At 35.6% G+C, this 22,039-nt stretch overlaps 1 protein-coding gene across 1 annotated transcript in view; it reads right to left on the bottom strand.

The window, feature by feature from the left end:
- Positions 1–22,039, bottom strand: part of ITIH5 (inter-alpha-trypsin inhibitor heavy chain 5) — a 243,668-nt gene that overhangs the window by 30,579 nt on the left and 191,050 nt on the right. The window contains exon 9 of the mRNA XM_053716429.1: positions 19,152–19,461. Coding sequence (XP_053572404.1) covers positions 19,152–19,461 — 310 coding nt within the window. The remainder of the gene's footprint in view (positions 1–19,151; positions 19,462–22,039) is intronic.

A 22,039-nucleotide genomic window follows, 5' to 3' on the forward strand; every position in this document is an offset into this window, starting at 1 on the left:
TGTAATATCCAATATACAGGAAAAACCAAGAGATCCCTCAAAGACAGATTCCTGCAACATCTTAGGTCAGTTGAGGATGAAGATAGTGATACCCCCATATCAAGACACTTTAAACTAATTCACAACTCAGATGTATCATCGTTAAGAATACAGGGTATTGACCATATTACCAAGTGGAGAAGAGGTGGAAATAGAGAGTCATTACTCAATAAAAAGGAAATTTATTGGATGTTTAAATTACAGACTAGTGAACCAGAAGGGTTAAATATTAGACGTGACCTAGATGTATTTATCTAATATATGTCTATCTAAAGTCGGATCAAATAACTTATATGTCACAGTAATGGCATGACACCTATATTTCTCTTTGGCATTGTGATCTTCTTTTTTGTTACATAACCAACACATATATTAAGTATAGATTTACATGAAAAATGTGTTTGGATCCATTCAATTGTAATAGTCGGTATCCTAATAGTTTATTAGTTTGGCAATTTCAGGTAATTTAGTTTACATTATATATAGCAATTCTTAAAATTAATGGTCTAATTATTTCCTGTCATGTATTTCCAATATTATCCCTTTGTACTCTCTTTTTATGTTTATTCTTAGCTACCGGTATTATAATTAAAGTAGCCCGTCTTGTGGATATAGGTATTCAATCAGGTTTCAAGTATGTAAATTTCTGGTAATTAGCTTAGTCATAAATAGGTGAGTGAGCTGATCCTCAGGTAAGCAGTGATCAAGTGCGCAAACGCACGAAACATGTCTGCGTGAGGATCAGCTCATCAACCTGATTGTTGGAGTCACTGCTGGCTCTCTGCTGGACAACACTATTTTGTCCTTCTTTTAGTCTTTTTTGGAATAAAAGTTGTTTTTACTTTTTACAACGTGCCTGGAGTGCCTTTCTTTCTGCAAGAATATTACAAGCTTGAGCGCAACTTCTCTCCTTGGATCAGTGTACTCGGCTTCGTCTGTGGCGTGTGTGGCAGACACGCCTGAAGTTTGCAGCCTATCGCTTGGATTCGTTTAGGGGGGGTGTCCCCCGCCCACTCTCCTGTGTGCCGGGTCATCCTTTCTCATCGAACGCTCAGGAGGAGCGCACCTAACAGTGATTATCCTGGAACTGTATATGTATGTATATGTATGTGTGTGAGTGTATCTGTATATCTGTTTATATGATATTCTAGTCATATTAACTAGCCATGAGAAATATAGAAGCCTTCTATTTACTGTGCCCTGTTCTCAGGAAATTAAAAATACAAGGGATTCCATGAATTATTCATTCCCCAGGCTTCCTCCCATTCAATAGAGTCACCAAACGTTTATATGTAAATAGGAGTCTTTCACGTGGCTGTTGGGGTGTGGAGGTGGTAAATAACAGGTTATCATGAACAAAAGAACATCTGACCTTACAATCAGAACATTTGTCCAAGCCATGTGATTTATAGATATATACCCCCTACAATAGCCCCTATTTACATGTAAACAGAGTTAGACCAATGACGTTCGTTTTCCAAATATGGTTAGAGAGGGAAAATTGAGGCAATTACATCAAAGGTAATATTAACAGATGGGGCATGGTTTTAAATATATAGAAGAGACTCAGTCAGTAAGATAGAAGAAAAAGGAGGCAGAAGGAAGAGGAGAGAGCTAGCTGAAACAGAATTTATTGACAGACTGTCCACAAGAGAACCCCAAGATACCTATGTCATTTATGTTTGTGTAAGTGTATATTTGTCTTATAAGTAAATGGTAATTGTTATTGTATTTAGGCCTACGCACTGAATATTGTGTAATTTCATGTTTTTAGCTGATCTAATAACTGTGCATTTGGAAACCAACAGTATTTTTAAGAGTCTTATTACATTGGGTTATTTATCATTTGCTCATCTATATGTGTATTTATGCAATATTTTAGGCTAGAACCTAGCCAATTCTGCCTATTAATCTAATATAGAAATATCTAATCACACAGCTACAAATTGTATATTGTAAACCCCTTTTAGGCTAAATAATACGCCAGACTTCATATAGTTATATCTTGCATGGTCAAGAAGTATAAGTATTTTTTTCTGGATTAATTAGAATTTAATTGTTAATTCCTCAATGAGCCATAAAAGCTGTGTGTTTTACACGTATGGTGAGGCTATTAGCAGTGTTAAGGCTGAGGCAGCCACCAGCAATAACAGAATTATAGTATATTCTGCTTATTGAGCTAGTAGTAATATATTTTTGGAACGTTTACTTCTATTCAAAGAATCCTCATCAATTGAAACAAATATAGTTTAACTGTTGGGATTCATTTACAGCAATTTCTAGCTATGGTTCTTACCATAGAAGATTATTAGACGAGTTCAGACTGATCCAGCCACTCAGCAGTGATAAAACCACAATTATTCAATGCTATAAAATAAGCTTATTTCTGGCATCATTTTGAAACCAGAATATCCTTCAAAAGAAAGGATTACATTTGAAACGTTTATTTTTGAATTAATAAATAAATATTGTTGCCGGCTAAGCAAAGAGAAGCTTTGTTTTATTAAAATTGAAAAGGTTTCCCTCTATTCACTTGTCTTGCCTTTGTTTTTGTTTTATTTTTGTTTTGTTTTGGCAATTAATGGCATTACAAGTAGTAAATAATTAAGGGAATTTTTATTTTATTTTTTTATTACTTTATTATCATTTTGTTTGAGGTTTTTTTTCTCCAAGGTGGCCACAGTATCTGCATTAGAAAGCTTTGTAGCTACTTACATCACACGTCACAAAAGTAAAGATTTTGCTTGTTATGTTCATGAAAAAGAAAATCCTTGGAAATATGTACAGGATTTATTTGAAAAAGAGATGACTTTCTCTAAGAAAAGTAAAACAATAAAGGGCAGAGCAGTAGCAAGTATGTTTGCTGCATGCTTGGCAATGAATGCCAAAATAGAAGTTTTAAATTAAGCCCTCCAAAATTCTAAAGAAAATGTAATTCTCCAAGAAAACGAAATTGACGAGAAAGAAAAAGAAATTGACAAATTGGAATGTAAAGTCAGTTTCTTAACTTTACTTAATGATGAAATAAAATGCTTAAAAGAAAAAAGTGATGAAAACTGTGCTACTGCACAAACAGAACTTAAAATGTGGAAGGAAAAATGGATTAAAACAGAAAATTAAATGGATAATATAATTTGCGAAAATAAAGTTATCCAAAATAAACTTACACAGTCACAAAGTGTACAAAATACTTATTTGCTACAAACTTTGAAAAAAGATGCATCCACCGAAACATATTCATTGAATATCTGTGACAAAGTGGGGAAAGCAAGGAATGTAATTTCATTTGATAATTCCAACAAAACTGATAAAACAATCAATTTGATTTAAAAAGATACAGTGAATAACTATAATGTAAATTCAGTAAACATAGGTGAAATCACTGTTTTTCTAGAAACACCTATGCTATGCCCTTCTACTAAATGCAATAATTCAAATACTGTACCTAACAATCACTCCACACCAATTACAACAATGTCTGATTCAAGTTTTATAGCAAATGCAGGCCAAAATTGCACAGCTCAAAAGGAGTATGAAAAATGTTTATCTAAATTAACAAATGATATTGTAAAAGTGCCACAGTTACACAATGATCTCTGGAGTGATATGCTTAAAATGAGAACATGGATCTCTTTAATATATGTTTGGGGATTGCATTAAAAACTAAAACAGATATTAGAGTTAATCTTTTGGGACCTGACATATTAAAAAATGATTTACAGAGCAAAAAATGGGTGGAAATCATGGATACAATTAATGGTTTTAAAGAAAAACAGTATGGCCATGATCCACAGTGTAAACCTGTTTTTCCTCATTTCTTGGAAAAACAGAGGTACACTTGGAGTTTGGATAGATCCCAGGGTTACCCAGAATCAAATGCAAAATGGTTACATGATCTCAGTCTATTGTCGACAAAGAATGTTTTTCAGCTCCAAACCAACACATGGAAAGAAGAAAACCATGGAAGAATCTTTCTTACAGGGATACGTGGTATCTTTACAACAATGGTGAGTATAATTGTATTACCATTGTTCTTGGGACTACTACAGCCTTTAATTAGTTCTCAACAAACATTGTGCCCAAGGAGGGGGGGAAAGAGATGTCTTTCAGGGAAGTGTCCTCCTGTCTGGGCACCTGTTTGTTAGATTGCTAAAGAATTAAAATAGGTTGTGCCTACATTAGAATAGAATTACCAATTGGTGATCCTGAGGCACATTTACTCTTTGTCTTCTAGCACGTTTACAAAATGTTCTTCCTGTTTTATCTTTGATTTGGAAATATCTCACTCCATTGTTTGTTTCAGCAGACTATCCCTAGTGCAATTGTTTGTTTTTGTCACAGACCTGAGATCAAAATGGCACGTTTCAAGCACATTTGCCAGTTGTATTACCCCTAGGCAAATTAATTTTAAATGATTTTAACAATATTCTGTGCTCAAAATATTTTGGATTGCTTTAGAGCACTATTATAAAATTTAAGAGAGGGATATCCAAGAGATGCTTCCAATATGTAAATAATAGTTGTTCAATTAGAAAAGTAATTACGTTTGTTTTGTTTGTTTTTCCTAGAAAAATCCAAAACCAGTGATGGATATCTGTAAATGCTTCCTCCATTCCAATCCCAACAGCTGAGCAGAAATCCAGAAACACCCACTGATATTAGTAAAACAGAAGGCTTAAACAAAGAATACCGTTATTAGTGTTTAACTATGATTGTTATTATTATTACAAATAATGCAATCCATGCTACTGTTAATAATTACTGATAACAAGAGCTTTCATATAATAATTAATGATTTTGTTATTGTACTTATATTTTATGCCAGTTAACAATAATTTGTATCACAATTAATGGTCATTTTTGGATCGACTTAGTAACCAAAGCAAAAAGCAGCATTGCAGCATGTTATCACTGAAAGTTGGATAGATGTGTATCTTAATTTAGTTTCTAAATATGTTATGATATATTTGTAATTCAGAGACCTACTTTATCATGCAGAACTTCTGTCCAATCTAAATAATTACCAGAAGCTCAATACCTACATATAGGATGGTATCCCTTTCTCGTTAAAATACAAACATTACCTACATTTTTTTTCTCTTTACTATTAAAGCCTGAGAAGAAGATTAATTAGGAATTAGTATTTATCCATAAATCCTAATGATCAATTATATGTATTTATTTAAACAAAGTGGGATTCCAGTTTTAATACCATCTCTATAAGGTATTGAGGTTCTGATAGTAATGTGTCTTACCCAGTACATTTATTACCTTAAAAACATCATGAATACCATGATATAAAATAATATACATAATAGGTGTTAAACCATTTTAGGGAAGTCAGGTAGACATCTGGTTCAATGTGTATTATAGGCATATTGACATAGAATGAGTAACGCTTTTGTTTTAATACTTAGTGTAGAAGGTGTAGGGAATTCTTTTTGTTTTATTTTTTTTTTTTTTGTTTTGTTTATATGTTGGTTAATATTTTAATCTGAGTAACATTAATATTTTGATTTTTCAGTTATAACCTATATGGTTTTGTGTTCAAACCTATCAGGTGTGAGATGAATGCCAAAAGAGAATATAATTCTCAGGAGAATAATGGCAGTATTTGCCTCTCCAAGATTTGGGATACCAGCACCACTGTCAATAGCTTTGATTATGTCAAGTAAGTTTTTCTTTAACTAAAGAAGATGTGCTGTTTAGATCTGGGACTTCTCTGCTGATGATATTACTTCAAGATAGAAAATAACATCCCAGAGACAGAAGGAAGATGGAAGATTCAAGATCCTGTCACAACCTATCACAAGGACACTACCAAGATTCTTGTGAGAATGCAGCTATGCAAGTGGATCATCAAACGGGGTACATTCATGTTACAGAGCCAGGGACCACGCCATTTCACGGTGGCTACAGCATGAGAAGAGACCACAACAGGTTCCTGTGTTCACAACATTTCCACTGAATTTAAAACCCTTTACTTGCATGTGCATATACTAAGAAAAGGGACTTGTGTTGTTGCAAGAAACACTTATCTAGCAGGCTCCTGTGGCAAAAGAAAAAAAAAAGTTCCATTACTATAAAAGTGTATACGTGCCTTTGCCCTTATACAAACGTTTGTCCAAGAAGGCATCACTTCAGTTTCAGGACTTACAAAATGGACTGTTGGATGTAGAGATCTTGTCTTAAATAAGAATACCAAGCTTCCAGATGCCAGCACCAGTGTCACATAGCATAATTATTGCTATTGGCTAGTAGTGTTAATGTTTGCTAATTTAAACTTCATCTCACGGAACACATTACCATGGGTTATAGCATGATACTGTACATAATACTTTGTAGTAATGTATAGGTTGTCTAGTAAGGGTCTGATCATGGGAAAAATACATAAGCAATACACATAATGTGTGGCCATTGGCTAAAGCTTTCATGGCCACAAGCGGGGGACTGTTACAGTTTGGGAAATTGCTTATGTTTTAGTCCCATTTCTTATCTATATATACTGTATGCATGTATATGTATGTGTGTGAGTGTATCTGTATATCTGCTTATATGATATTCTAGTCATATTAACTAGCCATGAGAAATATAGAAGCCTTCTATTTACTGTGCCCTTTTCTCAGGAAATTAAAAATACAAGGGATTCCTTGAATTATTCATTCCCCAGGCTTCCTCCCATTCAATAGAGTCACCAAATGTTTATATGTAAATAGGAGTCTTTCATGTGGCTGTTGGGGTGTGGAGGTGGTAAATAACAGGTTCAAAAAAAGGTTTAGACTGTGTGATTGGTAGGGAATGTAGCTCAACTTTAAAAACGTTATCCCATAGGTTTACAAGTGAATTGTGATATAAGGTGGCGCAACTTAGCTTGCTATTCCCAACTTATATGTATAAATTATTTTAAATGTTGCAGGTCATTATACACACCTGAATCTATGTGTATAAACACACAATGGTAAATTAAAAAATACAATTTTATTGTTTTGTATATCTAAAACCTTATAATCTATAATAAGCGAGTTGTCATCTATAGTATATGTATTTATCTAAAAAAACTGGACACCGGTGTCTATTAAAATTCAATACATAGGGGGGGGCGTGTCCTAACAACAGCCATGAGGAGTCGCAAAATGGAGAAGCTCTCTCTATAATTTCAGAAAATATTACTCATCTTCGCCCTAAATAGCCATACCTACGCATAATCTCTGAAATTAAAAGGGTAGCAAACGAGGATCTCTTTAATACCAAATATAGCCCTGTTTACATCGGCTGAAAGGAACAACTTGTGTCTCCAGAGAGCGACGACCGTGGCCTCATATTTTTCATACATTCAATCACCCCCCCCCCGGTCTGCTAGCAGCCGGGTAAAGCAGTCCCACGCTAGTGAAAATTGTATCACTTACTACAGCACAGTATCCGGATATGAAGAGGGGTGTAAATATACAGATGCAGGCGATCCTTGAGGAGCTGGAGCAACGGATGCTCCGCAACTTTGAGGAGCTACACCGCACCTTATATGCTGCCATGGGGACGGTAGCACATGAGCCAGCTGACAAACCTGAAGGCACAGATATTGCTACCCAGCAGGAGGCATCTAACCTAAGTATGCAGCACATATCACTAAAGCCCACATGTGATCCCAAATCTGGCTTTGAAACGAAGGAGCAAGCAACCCAGTGGGTGGACATACCTACACGAGAGTGCACAGCATACCGGAATGAAGCCAGGCCACCCTCTCTTACCCAAACTAACAGTTACCCACGGAGTAATAGCAGCTGGGGGAAACCGGAGAGCACCCGACATACAAACGTCACTGAGGCCATTTATAATATCGGAGCGGCCCTTTGCACTCAAGCCTTCCAGACAGAACAGGCCACTGATCCCTCCCTCACGATTCATGGAAAGATGCGACTGATCTATGGGGTATTTACACAGCCTCAGGGAAGAAACCAGGTCATGTGTATATACAGCCGAGTAGCAGACGCCGATCCAACAGTGAAGAGTGGCTGAAACCATGGTCACCTAGTACAGCGGCTGACCCATTCATTAGCTGCTGGCATGACACGGACAGGTCACCTAGGAGAGGCATGGGTTAATTAACCATATAGACTTTCCTAATCAAAGATGTGGACATCCCGGTTTTATTTTAAGGTCCATTTTTGCCCCTTTCCTTTCTTTTATTCCCTTCACTGGTTTATGCATATATGTTCTTGGGCCTTACCTGCCTCTGAGGCCCTATGTATATATTTACGTGACATTGCACTATTAAGCCTGTTACATTCAGTTTATTACCCACGTGGACGCTCTCCAGTTAAGCTCTGGCATAATTCCTCATACATCCATAGATCAGATTTTACTAGGATTCTCCTGTTTAGTTCATTGTGGGGGCATATGTTACTATATGGTGGGGATGGGTTATAAGGGAGAATTGATTATACTAGATACTGCTGCTATGTACATGTTCCCCTCACCTTCTTGGAGATCTTATGGCCTAGTTACTGCTGATAATACACAAGAGATATAGGAGGCAGCCTCAACATAGAGCAGGATTGTTGAAATAATGTAGTATTGTGAGTTGATAGGCATATCATTTAATCTGATACTTTAATGTTCTTGGGGTTAATGTACATTGGGGCTGGGACCTTTTGCATTCCTTGTTTTTGGTGTGTGCCTATTCCGTTTCATAAGTGTTTATACTGGCTAATTAGGCTCTTCACTTATGCCAGCACTGTGAGTACCCTAGCTTATGTCTATGCTTAAACCTCCATTATGTCTATACCCTATTCTGCTCAACGCTAAATGCATATGTATTTCAAATAACATACCTACCGGATCTTTCTCTGCCCACCCCATCCACTATTGGAAATGTGTACTATAGTTATTTTTTCTCTCCCACCCACCCTTCCATGATGTCATGTCAATATTTTAATAGCCCTATACTGCCCCCCACTAGATAACTATACTCAGTGCCCCTGCCATATCATAGCATTTTCACTAGCCCAATTAGAAACTACATCACTTTAACTACCCCCCCTTTTTTTTCACTTATATATGAGTGGCTCTGGACCACTGACCCTCCTTTCCCCATCACCCCTTAAAAGAAAAAGAGGTTTCACTTACAAACACAGGGTCAATCACTAATTGTATAAATTGCTATTCTGATTCATATTTGTACATAAGTCTGTGAAATATGTTGATTGTTTTAGTGTAACGTAGTAACTGAGGTACCCAGTTACTCAACTTCTAAATCTGTGCCCTCTGTCTGGTCCCAAATCACAGACATAACTGACTATATTGTTTACATTTTGGCAATTGTTGGTGCATATAACCAAGTTGTAACCCTGCTGTGCTTTTCTATTTTGTTTCTTATTATTACCTGAAACCTCAATAAAAATATAATTAAAAAAAAAAAAAAATTCAATACATAAAATGGTATAAAAAATATCTATTGTTTGCAAATGTATCCAATATAGTTTTACTTGAGCCTTACAATGTTGCTAACAAAAACATGTCTGCAATTCTATATAACCCGTCTGCTTTCAGATATCTGAATTATAGTATACTTCACAGCTATACAATCTTATACATAAAAGTTCATATTATCACAGTCAGCCCAATGGCTGTGGGCACAGTTAATGGAAGTGTTATTCGTTTTGAGGCAAAATAGCCCAATAGTACCTTATAGTGTTTCTGATTGAATAAACTATTTGCGGTGAATCCGTAGTGAAATATATATATATATATATCCCCAAAAAGGTCTCAGTTGAGAACTGTGCTTCTATTCTCTATGGGAGGTGAATTGCATTCAATGTTGGTAAATCTTTATGGGACTTTGGTTCCTCCGAGGGTCATTTGTTTGTTGGGATCCTGCTCACTTTATGTTGGCTCTTTTTTGTTGCAATCTTTTATTCACTGTTCCTGTGGGTCTTTACTCCGTGATTTTGAATGCTGATATAGCGTTTCCTTAGCGGTTATCTTCTTGCGGTCTGTTACTAACCGCTTCTTTATGTATAAGATTGTATAGCTGTGAAGTATACTATAATTCAGATATCTGAAAGCAGACGGGTTATATAGAATTGCAGACATGTTTTTGTTAGCAACATTGTAAGGCTCAAGTAAAACTATATTGGATACATTTGCAAACAATAGATATTTTTTATACCATTTTATGTATTGAATTTTAATAGACACCGGTGTCCAGTTTTTTATATAAATACATATACTATATATGACAACTCGCTTATTATAGATTATAAGGTTTTAGATATACAAAACAATAAAATTTTATTTTTTAATTTACCATTGTGTGTTTATATATATTTTTCCAAAAGGAGTACATAGATTCAGGTGTGTATAATGACCTGCAACATTTAAAATAATTTATACATATACGTTGGGAATAGCAAGCTAAGTTGCGCCACCTCACAATTCACTGGTAAATAACAGGTTATCATGAACAAAAGAACATCTGACCTTACAATCAGAACAGTTGTCCAAGCCATGTGATTTATAGATATATACCCCCTACAATAGCCCCTATTTACATGTAAACAGCTAAGACCAATGGCGTTCGTTTTTCCAAATATGGTTAGAGAGGGAAAATTGAGCCAATTACATCAAAGGTAATATTAATAGATGGGGCATGATCTTAAATATATAGAAGAGACTCAGTCAGTAAGATAGAAGGAAAAGGAGGCAGGAGGAAGAGGAGAGAGCTAGCTGAAACAAAATTTATTGACAGACTGCCCACAAGAGAACCCCAAGGTACCTATGTCATGTATGTTTGTATAAGTGTATATTTGTCTTATAAGTAAATGTTAAATGTTATTGTATTTAGGTCTACTCACTGAATATTGTGTAATTTCATGTTTTTAGCTGTTCTAATAAATAATTGTGTATTTGGAAACCAACAGTATTTTTGAATGGGAGGAAGCCTGGGGAATGAATAATTCATGGAATCCCTTGTATTTTTCATTTCCTGAGAACAGGACACAGTAAATAGAAAGCTTCTATATTTCTCATGGCTAGTTAATATGACTAGAATATCATATAAGCAGCTATGCAGATACACTCACACACATACATATACATACATATATACATAAGAAATGGGACTAAAACATAAGCAATTTCCCAAACTGTAACAGTGTGTATATTTATATATACAGTATACACTCATCGTCTACTTTATTAGGTACACCTTGCTATTACCGGTTTGGACCCCCTTTTGCCTTCAAAACTGCCTTAATTCTTCATGGCATAGATTCAACAAGGTATTGGAAACATTTCTCAGACATTTTGGTCAATATTGACATGATAGCATCATGCAGTTGCTGCAAATTTGTCAGCTGCACATCCATGATGCAAATCTCCCATTCCATCCCAAATGTGCTCTATTGGATTGAGATCTGGTGACTGTGGAGGTCATTGGAGTACAGTGAACTCATTGTCATGTTCAAGAAACCAGTTTTATATTATTAGCCTCAGTTTCCTGTTCTTAGCTGACATGAGTGGCACCTGGTGTGGTCTTCTGCTGTTGTAGACCATCTGCTTCAAGGTTTGACGTGTTGTGTGTTCAGAGATGGTATTCTGCATACCTTGGTTGTAACGAGTGGTTATTTGAGTTACTGGTTCCTTTCTATCATCTCAAACCAGTCTGCCCATTCTCCACTGACCTCGGACATCAACAAGGCATTGTTGTCCACATAACTGCTTCTCACTGGATATTTGTTTATTTCGGACCATTCTCTGTAAACCTTAGAGATGGTTGTGCATGACAATCCCAGTAGATCAGCAGTTTTTTAAATACTGAGAACAGCCCGTCTGGCACCAATAACCATGCCACGTTCAAAGTAACTTAAATCCCCTTTCTTCCCCATTCTGATGCTCGGTTTGAACTTCAGCAAGTCGTCTTCACCACGTCTAGATCCCTAAATGCATTGAGTTGCTGCCATGTGATTGGCTGATTAGCAATTTGTGTTACCAAGCAATTGAACAGGTGTACCTAATAAAGTGGCCTGTGAGTATGTATATCTATATATATATCTATATATATATATATATCTATCTATATATATATATATATATATATATATATATATATATATATATATATATATATATATATATATATATATATATATATATATATATATATATATATACTGTATATAGATATATATATACAGGGAGTGCAGAATTATTAGGCAAATTAGTATTTTGACCACATCATCCTCTTTATGCATGTTGTCTAGGCTCGAAAGCCTACTACCAATTAAGCATATTAGGTGATGTGCATCTCTGTAATGAGAAGGGGTGTGGTCTAATGACATCAACACCCTATATCAGGTGTGCATAATTATTAGGCAACTTCCTTTCCTTTGGCAAAATGGGTCAAAAGAAGGACTTGACAGGCTCAGGAAAGTCAAAAATAGTGAGATATCTTGCAGAGGGATGCAGCACTCTTAAAATTGCAAAGTTTCTGAAGCGTGATCATCGAACAATCAAGCGTTTCATTCAAAATAGTCAACAGGGTCGCAAGAAGCGTGTGGAAAACCCAAGGCGCAAAATAACTGCCCATGAACTGAGAAAAGTCAAGTGTGCAGCTGCCAAGATGCCACTTGCCACCAGTTTGGCCATATTTCAGAGCTGCAACATCACTGGAGTGCCCAAAAGCACAAGGTGTGCAATACTCAGAGACATGGCCAAGGTAAGAAAGGCTGAAAGACGAACACCACTGAACAAGACACACAAGCTGAAACGTCAAGACTGGGCCAAGAAATATCTCAAGACTGATTTTTCTAAGGTTTTATGGACTGATGAAATGAGAGTGAGTCTTGATGGGCCAGATGGATGGGCCCGTGGCTGGATTGGTAAAGGGCAGAGAGCTCCAGTCTGACTCAGACGCCAGCAAGGTGGAGGTGTAGTACTGGTTTGGGCTGGTATCATCAAAGATGAGCTTGTGGGGCCTTTTCGGGTTGAGGATGGAGTCAAGCTCAACTCCCAGTCCTACTGCCAGTTTCTGGAAGACACCTTCTTCAAGCAGTGGTACAGGAAGAAGTCTGCATCCTTCAAGAAAAACATGATTTTCATGCAGGACAATGCTCCATCACACACGTCCAAGTACTCCACAGCGTGGCTGGCAAGAAAGGGTATAAAAGAAGAAAATCTAATGACATGGCCTCCTTGTTCACCTGATCTGAACCCCATTGAGAACCTGTGGTCCATCATCAAATGTGAGATTTACAAGGAGGGAAAACAGTACACCTCTCTGAACAGTGTCTGGGAGGCTGTGGTTGCTGCTGCACGCAATGTTGATGGTGAACAGATCAAAACACTGACAGAATCCATGGATGGCAGGCTTTTGAGTGTCCTTGCAAAGAAAGGTGGCTATATTGGTCACTGATTTGTTTTTGTTTTGTTTTTGAATGTCAGAAATGTATATTTGTGAATGTTGAGATGTTATATTGGTTTCACTGGTAAAAATAAATAATTGAAATGGGTATATATTTGTTTTTTGTTAAGTTGCCTAATAATTATGCACAGTAATAGTCACCTGCACACACAGATATCCCCATAAAATAGCTATAACTAAAAACAAACTAAAAACTACTTCCAAAACTATTCAGCTTTGATATTAATGAGTTTTTTGGGTTCATTGAGAACATGGTTGTTGTTCAATAATAAAATTAATCCTCAAAAATACAACTTGCCTAATAATTCTGCACTCCCTGTATATATATATATATATATATATATATAAAAATTCAAAAATAGAGGAACTCGCCGTGAGCAAAAGCGTTTTTAATCAAAGTTACAGAGAGATTAAACAGGCTTTTGCACACGGCGAGTGCCTCTATTTTTTAACTTTTATATGGATACTCTGAGTGCACCCCGGTATTGTTATATTGTTAAATAGTGAGTACTTGTATTTTTGGTATATATATATATATATATATATATATATATATATATATATATATATATATATATATACATATATATATCATACCTTTATTTTGCTATTTTGCAGAATTGCATTCAAGGAAACCTGATCATGTTTTTTTTATTAAGACCATTTTTATGTAATTTAAAAACATTTGTTATTTTAGTACAGAGTCTATGTAAAATGTATGTACTGCACAGAGTTTACAGGATTTGCCAAATTCATATTTTTAACATCCGATTGTGTTTTGGGAGCAGCAAACATATTTGTTTATAAATAATTATTGTCCAGAGCAGTTAAGTTCATATAAGACCATTCTGCAGATGTGGCCTTTGTCATTTTGCAAGTTAAAATGTTTTCTAAAAATGATTTACATATTGGCATCGAAAAAAGTAATTTTTCATTTGGGCCCAGCACAGCTTCGGGAATTAAGCAAGGATCTATCTAGACAAGAGACAATTAATCTCAGAGATCTAGTTGTCAATAATGTCTCAAAAGAGTCATAAAGCTAAAACATAAGTTAATAATTAATTGCGTTAGGCTATTATAGGTTATATAATTAGACTATATAATTAAAGAGATCTTAGCTGGTAAAATGATTCAGATAAAGCCTGTAATTTTAACCAAAGTGTGCAAGTTACTTCTATGATCAAATGTATTTCTCTTTGTATACTTTGTTGAAGAGCATAGGCTCATGAACATTCACATATATGGCAGCAGTGGCTGCAACAGTTATTGAAAATGCTGCTCTCGCTGGTGCTCAGAAATTTATAACATTGTTGAAAACATTATTTCCAACACTGCTGCCATATAGTGCTCAGGTCATGTGGACGCCCATCAGCCTGCTTAAGTATGCTATGGATGACTTTTTTTGCCTCAAACAAAAACTTTTGCTTGATATTCGCTCAAGGGGCCATTCGGCAAAGGCCATTTTTTTCTGTTATCAAAGTGATCACAATCTTTCTGAGTCAAACACAGCCAAGATTGCTAACACACACACAAGATTTGATCTCTATTTTCCCAAGGGCTTAAACATACACATTCAACATTCACTCACTATCCGAAGTCTGGCGGCACCTTTATGTAAGAACTGAGCATGGAAGCACCGGAGCATAGGCGGGGACAAGTCATTTATAAAAACTCACACATCAAAACCCAATGTACAAACTGCATATACAAAAACCCACTGTGCAAACTGCATTTACAAAAAAAACCAATGTAAAAACATTATTTTCAAAAACCCACTGTACAAATCACATTTACAAAAACCCACTGTACAAACTGCATTTACAAAAACCCAATGTACAAATCACATTTACAAAAACCCAATGTACAAACCTCATTTACAAAAACCCACTGTACAAACCGCATTTACAAAAACCCAATGTACAAATCACATTTACAAAAACCCACTGTACAAATCACATTTACAAAAACCCACTGTACAAACTGCATTTACAAAAACCCAATGTACAAACCTCATTTACAAAAACCCACTGTACAAACTGCGTTTACAAACCCCAATGTACAAACATCATTTACAAAAACGCACTGTACAAATCACATTTACAAAAACCCACTGTACAAACTGCATTTACAAAAACCCACTGTATAAACTGCGTTTACAAAACCCCAATGTACACACATCATTTACAAAAACCCACTGTACAAATCACATTTACAAAAACCCACTGTACAAACTGCGTTTACAAACCCCAATGTACAAACATCATTTACAAAAACCCACTGTACAAATCACATTTACAAAAACCCACTGTACAAACTGCATTTAAAAAAAAACAATGTATAAACTGCGTTTATAAAACCCCAATGTACAAACATCATTTACAAAAGCCCACTGTACAAACTGCATTTAAAAAAAAACAATGTATAAACTGCGTTTATAAAACCCCAATGTACAAACATCATTTACAAAAACCCACTGTACAAATCACATTTACAAAAACCCACTGTACAAACTACATTTACAAAAACCCACTGTACAAAACGCATTTATAAAAACCCACTGTATAAACTGCATTTACGAAAACCTAATGTACAAACATCATTTTCAAAAATCCACTGTACAAATCACATTTACAAAAACCCACTGTACAAACCGCATTTACAAAAACCCACTGTACAAAACACATTTATAAAAAAACAATGTACAAACTGAAATTACAAAAACCCACTGTAGAAACTGCATTTACAGAATCCTACTGTACAAACCGCATTTACAAAAATAACCATTGTACAAACCGCATTTACAAACACCAAATGTACAAATCTTGTTTACAAAAATCCAATGTACAAACCTTGTTTACAAAACCCACTGTACAAACCACATTTATAAAAACCCACTGTGGGCTACATGCCCGTAAATGGGGAAACTCACCCGTTTATAGGTGCACAATAAATAACTAGCCATTACAAGTGGCTGGTTCCTCAGAAAATTAACCAGAGATCAGATCTCTAATCAATTTTTCAAAAAGTGCCCCAAAGTCTTGCAGTTTTTTTTATTAAAAAAGTAGCAGGTTTTTTTTATTAAAAAAGTAGCAGTTTTTCAAAATAAAAAACAACTGCACAAAGCAGTTTTTAGGCCTGTTTACGGGTGCACGATAAATAACCAACCAGCGCTCAGAAAATAACACCCAATTGCCCCCCAAAAAAAGAATATTTATTAATAAAAAAATAAAAATAGCAGAGAGCAGTTATGAGTGTTTAAAGTTGGCAGGTGTTGGGTGTTAGAAAAAAAACGGCACTGAAAAGTGCCTTTACATTGTGGTCTATGGGGAACTGTGTGTTCCCTGTAAATATATGTATATGCTTATATACATATATATGTATATGTTAATATATGTATATAAAACAAATATATATGTATATAAGCATATACCTATTTATTTCAATCTGTTGCACATCGCTGCGCTACTTACCCCCTTCGCTGCACTAGGTTCTTATTCTGTGTCTCACGGCATAAGAATTAGGTTACCAATGGAGCCTATAGAAGCGTGCTTCCGTGCAATGCGAACGCAATATTTTGCACTCCACTTGTAATCTAGTCCTGTATAAACCGAATTTACGAAAACCCAATGTACAAACCGCATATACAAAAATTCACTGTACACACCTTGTTTACAAAACCCACTGTACAAACCTCATTTACAAAAACACACTGTACAAACTGCATTTACAAAAACCTACTGTACAAACCTTGTTTACAAAAACCCACTGTACAAACCTCATTTACAAAAACCCACTGTACAAACCTTGTTTACAAAAACCCACTGTACAAACCTCATTTACAAAAACACACTGTACAAACCTTGTTTACAAAAACACACTGTACAAACCTCATTTACAAAAACACACTGTACAAACCTTGTTTACAAAAACACACTGTACAAACCTCATTTACAAAAACCCACTGTACAAACCTTGTTTACAAAAACACACTGTACAAACCTTGTTTACAAAAACACACTGTACAAACCTCATTTACAAAAACACACTGTACAAACCTTGTTTACAAAAACCCACTGTACAAACCTTGTTTACAAAAACCCAATGTACAAATCTTGCTTATAAAAACCCATTGTACAAACCGCAATTACAAAAACACACTGTACGAACAACGATTTCCAAACCTCACTCTCACTGTACAGAATTTTTTTTTCTTTGAGACTTTTCTATAACTGTGATGACAATTGACAAATACTACAAAAATACTAATTCATTACATTTTGTCACGCATTTATTGCAATCTACTTCTAAATGGCCTTCCCAAGCACCGCCTCTCCTCCCTCTAATCTATTATGAATGCTTCAGCAAGACTCATCCACCTATGTCGACGATCTACATCAGCTGCTCCGCTCTGCCAAGCAGTCTCTACACTGGCTCCCCATACACTCCAGAATACAATTTAAAGTATTAACCCTAACTTACAAAACACTCAACAGCCTCACAACCAACTATATTTCCTCTCTCATCTCCAAATATTCCCCATCCCATCCTCTTCGATCAACTTCTGACCAACGTCTCTCCACTTCTGTTATCTCTTCCTCCCACTCCCATTTCCAAGACTCTTGTACTCTGGAACTCTCTAACTCGCTCCTTAAGACAGTCTACAACCTTGTATAGCTTCAGACGCTTCTTGAAAACTCACCTATTCAGAGAGGCTTACCATCTCTCCTCCATCTCTCAACCTAACCAAAATAATTCTTGAACTGCCTGACTCACTGCTGAAAATACAATCCATGTAACAAACTACCCCTAACCTTATGTTTCTGCACCCTAAACCTGTATACTGTGAGCTCTCTGGAACAGGGCCCTCTTCCTCCTGTACTAGATTTGTTTAGTTTGTTATGTTTTGTATTTTATCACAAATCCTTTGTACCTAGCGCTACAGAATTTTGTGGCGCTATACAAATAAATGACAATAATAACAATAATAAGGGGGCAGTCTGCAGAGACTTAGATACAGAGGTAAAAAGTGTATTAATATAACCATGTTGGTTATGCAAAATTGGGGAATAAAGGGATTATCTATCTTTTTAAACAATACATTTCGAGTCGACTGTCCCTTTAAACTACTGCTGGGGCGTCAATAATAATACCAAAATATAATTACCAAAATCCAATTTTACATCCTAATCACTCCAGCTAGAGCACTACTATAACATAAATGTATTTCTGTGCATTTTAAGTACATAAAGAATGTTAAGCCTCCTCTAAAACAGTAAAGTGGTTTCCCAGATCACACAAAATATTATAGCAAATACTATTTTAAAAAATCAAGTCCATTTTAATTATTATTACATGAGAGATGAGGACACATTATAAGATGAATTATTGTCTTCATTAAACATATTTTGTTTCGCTCATCTGTTTATTTTTATTCTGATACCAAAAAAAAAACTTTACAAAATATTAGCATGTGTTCAAACATGTATAACTTTCAAAATCCCTTCCTAGCCCATCTTATATGCAAAAACAATAATAATAATAATAATAGTTGGTATCATTTTTTATGTGACCCTTAAATCCCATTTTACTGAAACAAAATCTGTTGATACTAAAAATCCCATATCTCATTGGCTTTCAGCATTTTTAACTCTTATGATAACCGTTGGTGGCACTAAATAAGATTATTTTTTTGTACCCTTTTAATTGAGCAGCTGCATCTTCGTCTTCCTGGATTTGGCGCATCATACCACAGTTTTCCAGTGACAGTTTCTCCAGTAGAGTATAATCTACATCTTTGCCAATCCCAATACTAAAGAGACAGAATTTCTCCCGAATGGCCCTCTTGGTGTTGTCCAATATATTGCTAGAAGAGACCTCACCAACGGTTGGTCGCCCATCAGTCAAGAAGATGATAAGGGACACGCTCCTATCGTGCTTGCCATTTGTAGAAAGGTAATTATTAAGCAGATCTGCACTGATCTTAAGTCCACCATTAATGTCTGTGCCTATGAAAAAAACAAAATACAAATATTTATTTATTTTGCAAAATGGATGTCCCTTTATTTAGTAAAAAAAGAAATGTTTATATGCTTGTCACGCATGTCACAATCCACCAATAAGGTAGTGGGAGTTTTGAATATAACACAGTGAACAATCAAGCCATAAAAGGGACATTGTTCACTAGATTTTTCTTTGCATCAATGTTTTGCAGATGATCAATGTATATAGCCCATCTGGGAGTTTTTTTGTAACAATGTATACTTTTGAATACGTTTTAATAACATTGTGCTGATTTTCAGACTCCTAACTAAACCCTAAAGTATGAGATGTGCATGCGCGTTTGATGCCTGCTGCTCATGTTTGTGTACAGTCTTTTCATATACACGGAAGGAGAAGGGAGGGGAAGGGGGAGTGTCTGCTTATTATGCTATAGAACCACTTTCAGTGGGTGTTCCAGCTAACCTTATCAACAGTGCTAAACTAAGAGCTTCTAAGTAAGTTTTTAAAAGTTTTTATACTGGATTTTTAGATCAGTGTCTGTGCCTATTCTTCTTTAAAGTAGCGTCTATTTCATGCAGTTATGTGAAAATTGGTGTACACTGTACTGATTCACTGCATTGCAAATGATCTGTGTGCAAGATAAATACTTTAAAACGGTATTTGGCAAGAAATCACACATTGTTTTGAAGGCCCAGGGTCAATTAGGGAGAGATGTAAAGAAGTTTCTGTACAAATCAGCCAATCACTGTGAAACATCTAGGAGTATCACAGAATGCACTCCAGCTTCTGGGGGAGGGGAAACATTACACTTTTCAAAATTAAATTGCAGGAAAAGCAAGCACAATAAATAATGAATGTGCATCGCAGTATAATATAATTATGTATAATTATAAATTCTGGGCTAGATTACAAGTGGAACATTATTGTTGTTGTGAGTAGAGCAACACAGACATGATCATTTTACCACTAAAATAAATAAACACCGGAAATGTTACAAAATCAAAAATTCTGTTAAATTCATTGTCTCTGCTCATAGAGGAGTGATGCACTTAAAGGGACACAAAACTCCAGATAAAACATATAATTTTAAATAACGTTCCAGTTTACATATATAATTAAGGACCAAATTACAAGTGGATCGGTATTTAGCGCACTCATTTCCATTGAGCCGTTAAAAATGGCTTGGTAAACTACAGAATTGGCTGACAGTTAAAAGTAATTTATTGTTCCATTTTAGTACCAGGTTTCCATTTAAAAAGTTTCCGCTTTGCGTGCAGTCACTCTTTTCGTGTAGGTATAAGTTTGCGTTGTGTTAACGCTTCCACCCGATGCCAGCTTTCTAAAACATTAATAGGTTACAATGGTAACCCGACCTTACACTACACTCGATCGCATATACGGCGCCGCATACAAGTGCGGTGCGTATATTTTCCCCCTCGCTCGCTGTTAAAATAAAATCAAACACCTAACACATGCGCAATATCTACCTCTCAACCGCATTCCCCCACCCCAATAACTAATGTATTAACCCCATATCCGCCAAATCTCATATTGCAAAGTATCTCTCAAAGTTATTAACCTCTAATCTGCCAACCCCCATATCACAAAGTATCTATCAAAGTTATTAGCCCCTAAACCGCCACCCCCCACAGTGCAATCTAGTTATTTAAACTATTAACCCCTAATCCGCCATTCACCTACATCACAATTAACCTCATTAAACTATTAACCCCTAATCCACCATTAAACCACACCGTAATTAACCTAATAAATCTATTAACCCCTAAACTACCATTAACCCACATCGCAATTAACCTAATACATCTATTAACCCCTAAATCTCCAAACCGCCACATCACAATTAACCTAATAAATGTATTAACCCCTAAACCGCCACCCTCCCACAACGCAATTATCTTAATTAAGCTATTAACCCCTAAACCGCCAACCTCCCACAATGCAAATAACTAATTAAATTACTTAGCCCCCTAACCTAATATCCCCTAAATTATCCCCCATTACATTAATTAAAAAAATCCTAAATTACAATTGAAATAAAAATCCTAACATTAATTTAAAAATTAAACCTAAGACAGCATATTTATCGTTTTGAGAGCATACGCAAACCTTATTACGGCTCAATAGAAATGAGTCATATATCGGTTAGAAGTAAGCTTTTTGTTTGCATTGGATAGTGCTCGTATTACAAGTTGGAAGTAAAGAGTTTTTGCTCGCTTATGCAATGCGTGCAAAAAGCAGAATTTAAAGTATTGTGTGCGTGATAACCTATTCTCCTATAGAAGTCAATTGAGCAAAAAAATTGGAAATGACATTGGCATTTTGGGAACACTAGACATGTGTATAGAATAAGTTATTTATAGGCATAACTGTAAAATTGTTTATTACACGTCCTAAATCTCACTATAAGGAACGTGATTTACCTGCAGGATCCTGTTCTGTACAGTGAGAACATTAAATAAATATAAATATAATAAATCTCGCCACTTTACAAAAACACGATTTACAGTGTGAGAACAGTATAAAGCCCACTGTTGTGAGCAGGAAAAGTTGCAAACACTGTCT

The sequence above is a fragment of the Bombina bombina genome, chromosome 6 (genome assembly GCF_027579735.1).
Source record: "Bombina bombina isolate aBomBom1 chromosome 6, aBomBom1.pri, whole genome shotgun sequence".
Classification (NCBI taxonomy): domain Eukaryota; kingdom Metazoa; phylum Chordata; class Amphibia; order Anura; family Bombinatoridae; genus Bombina; species Bombina bombina.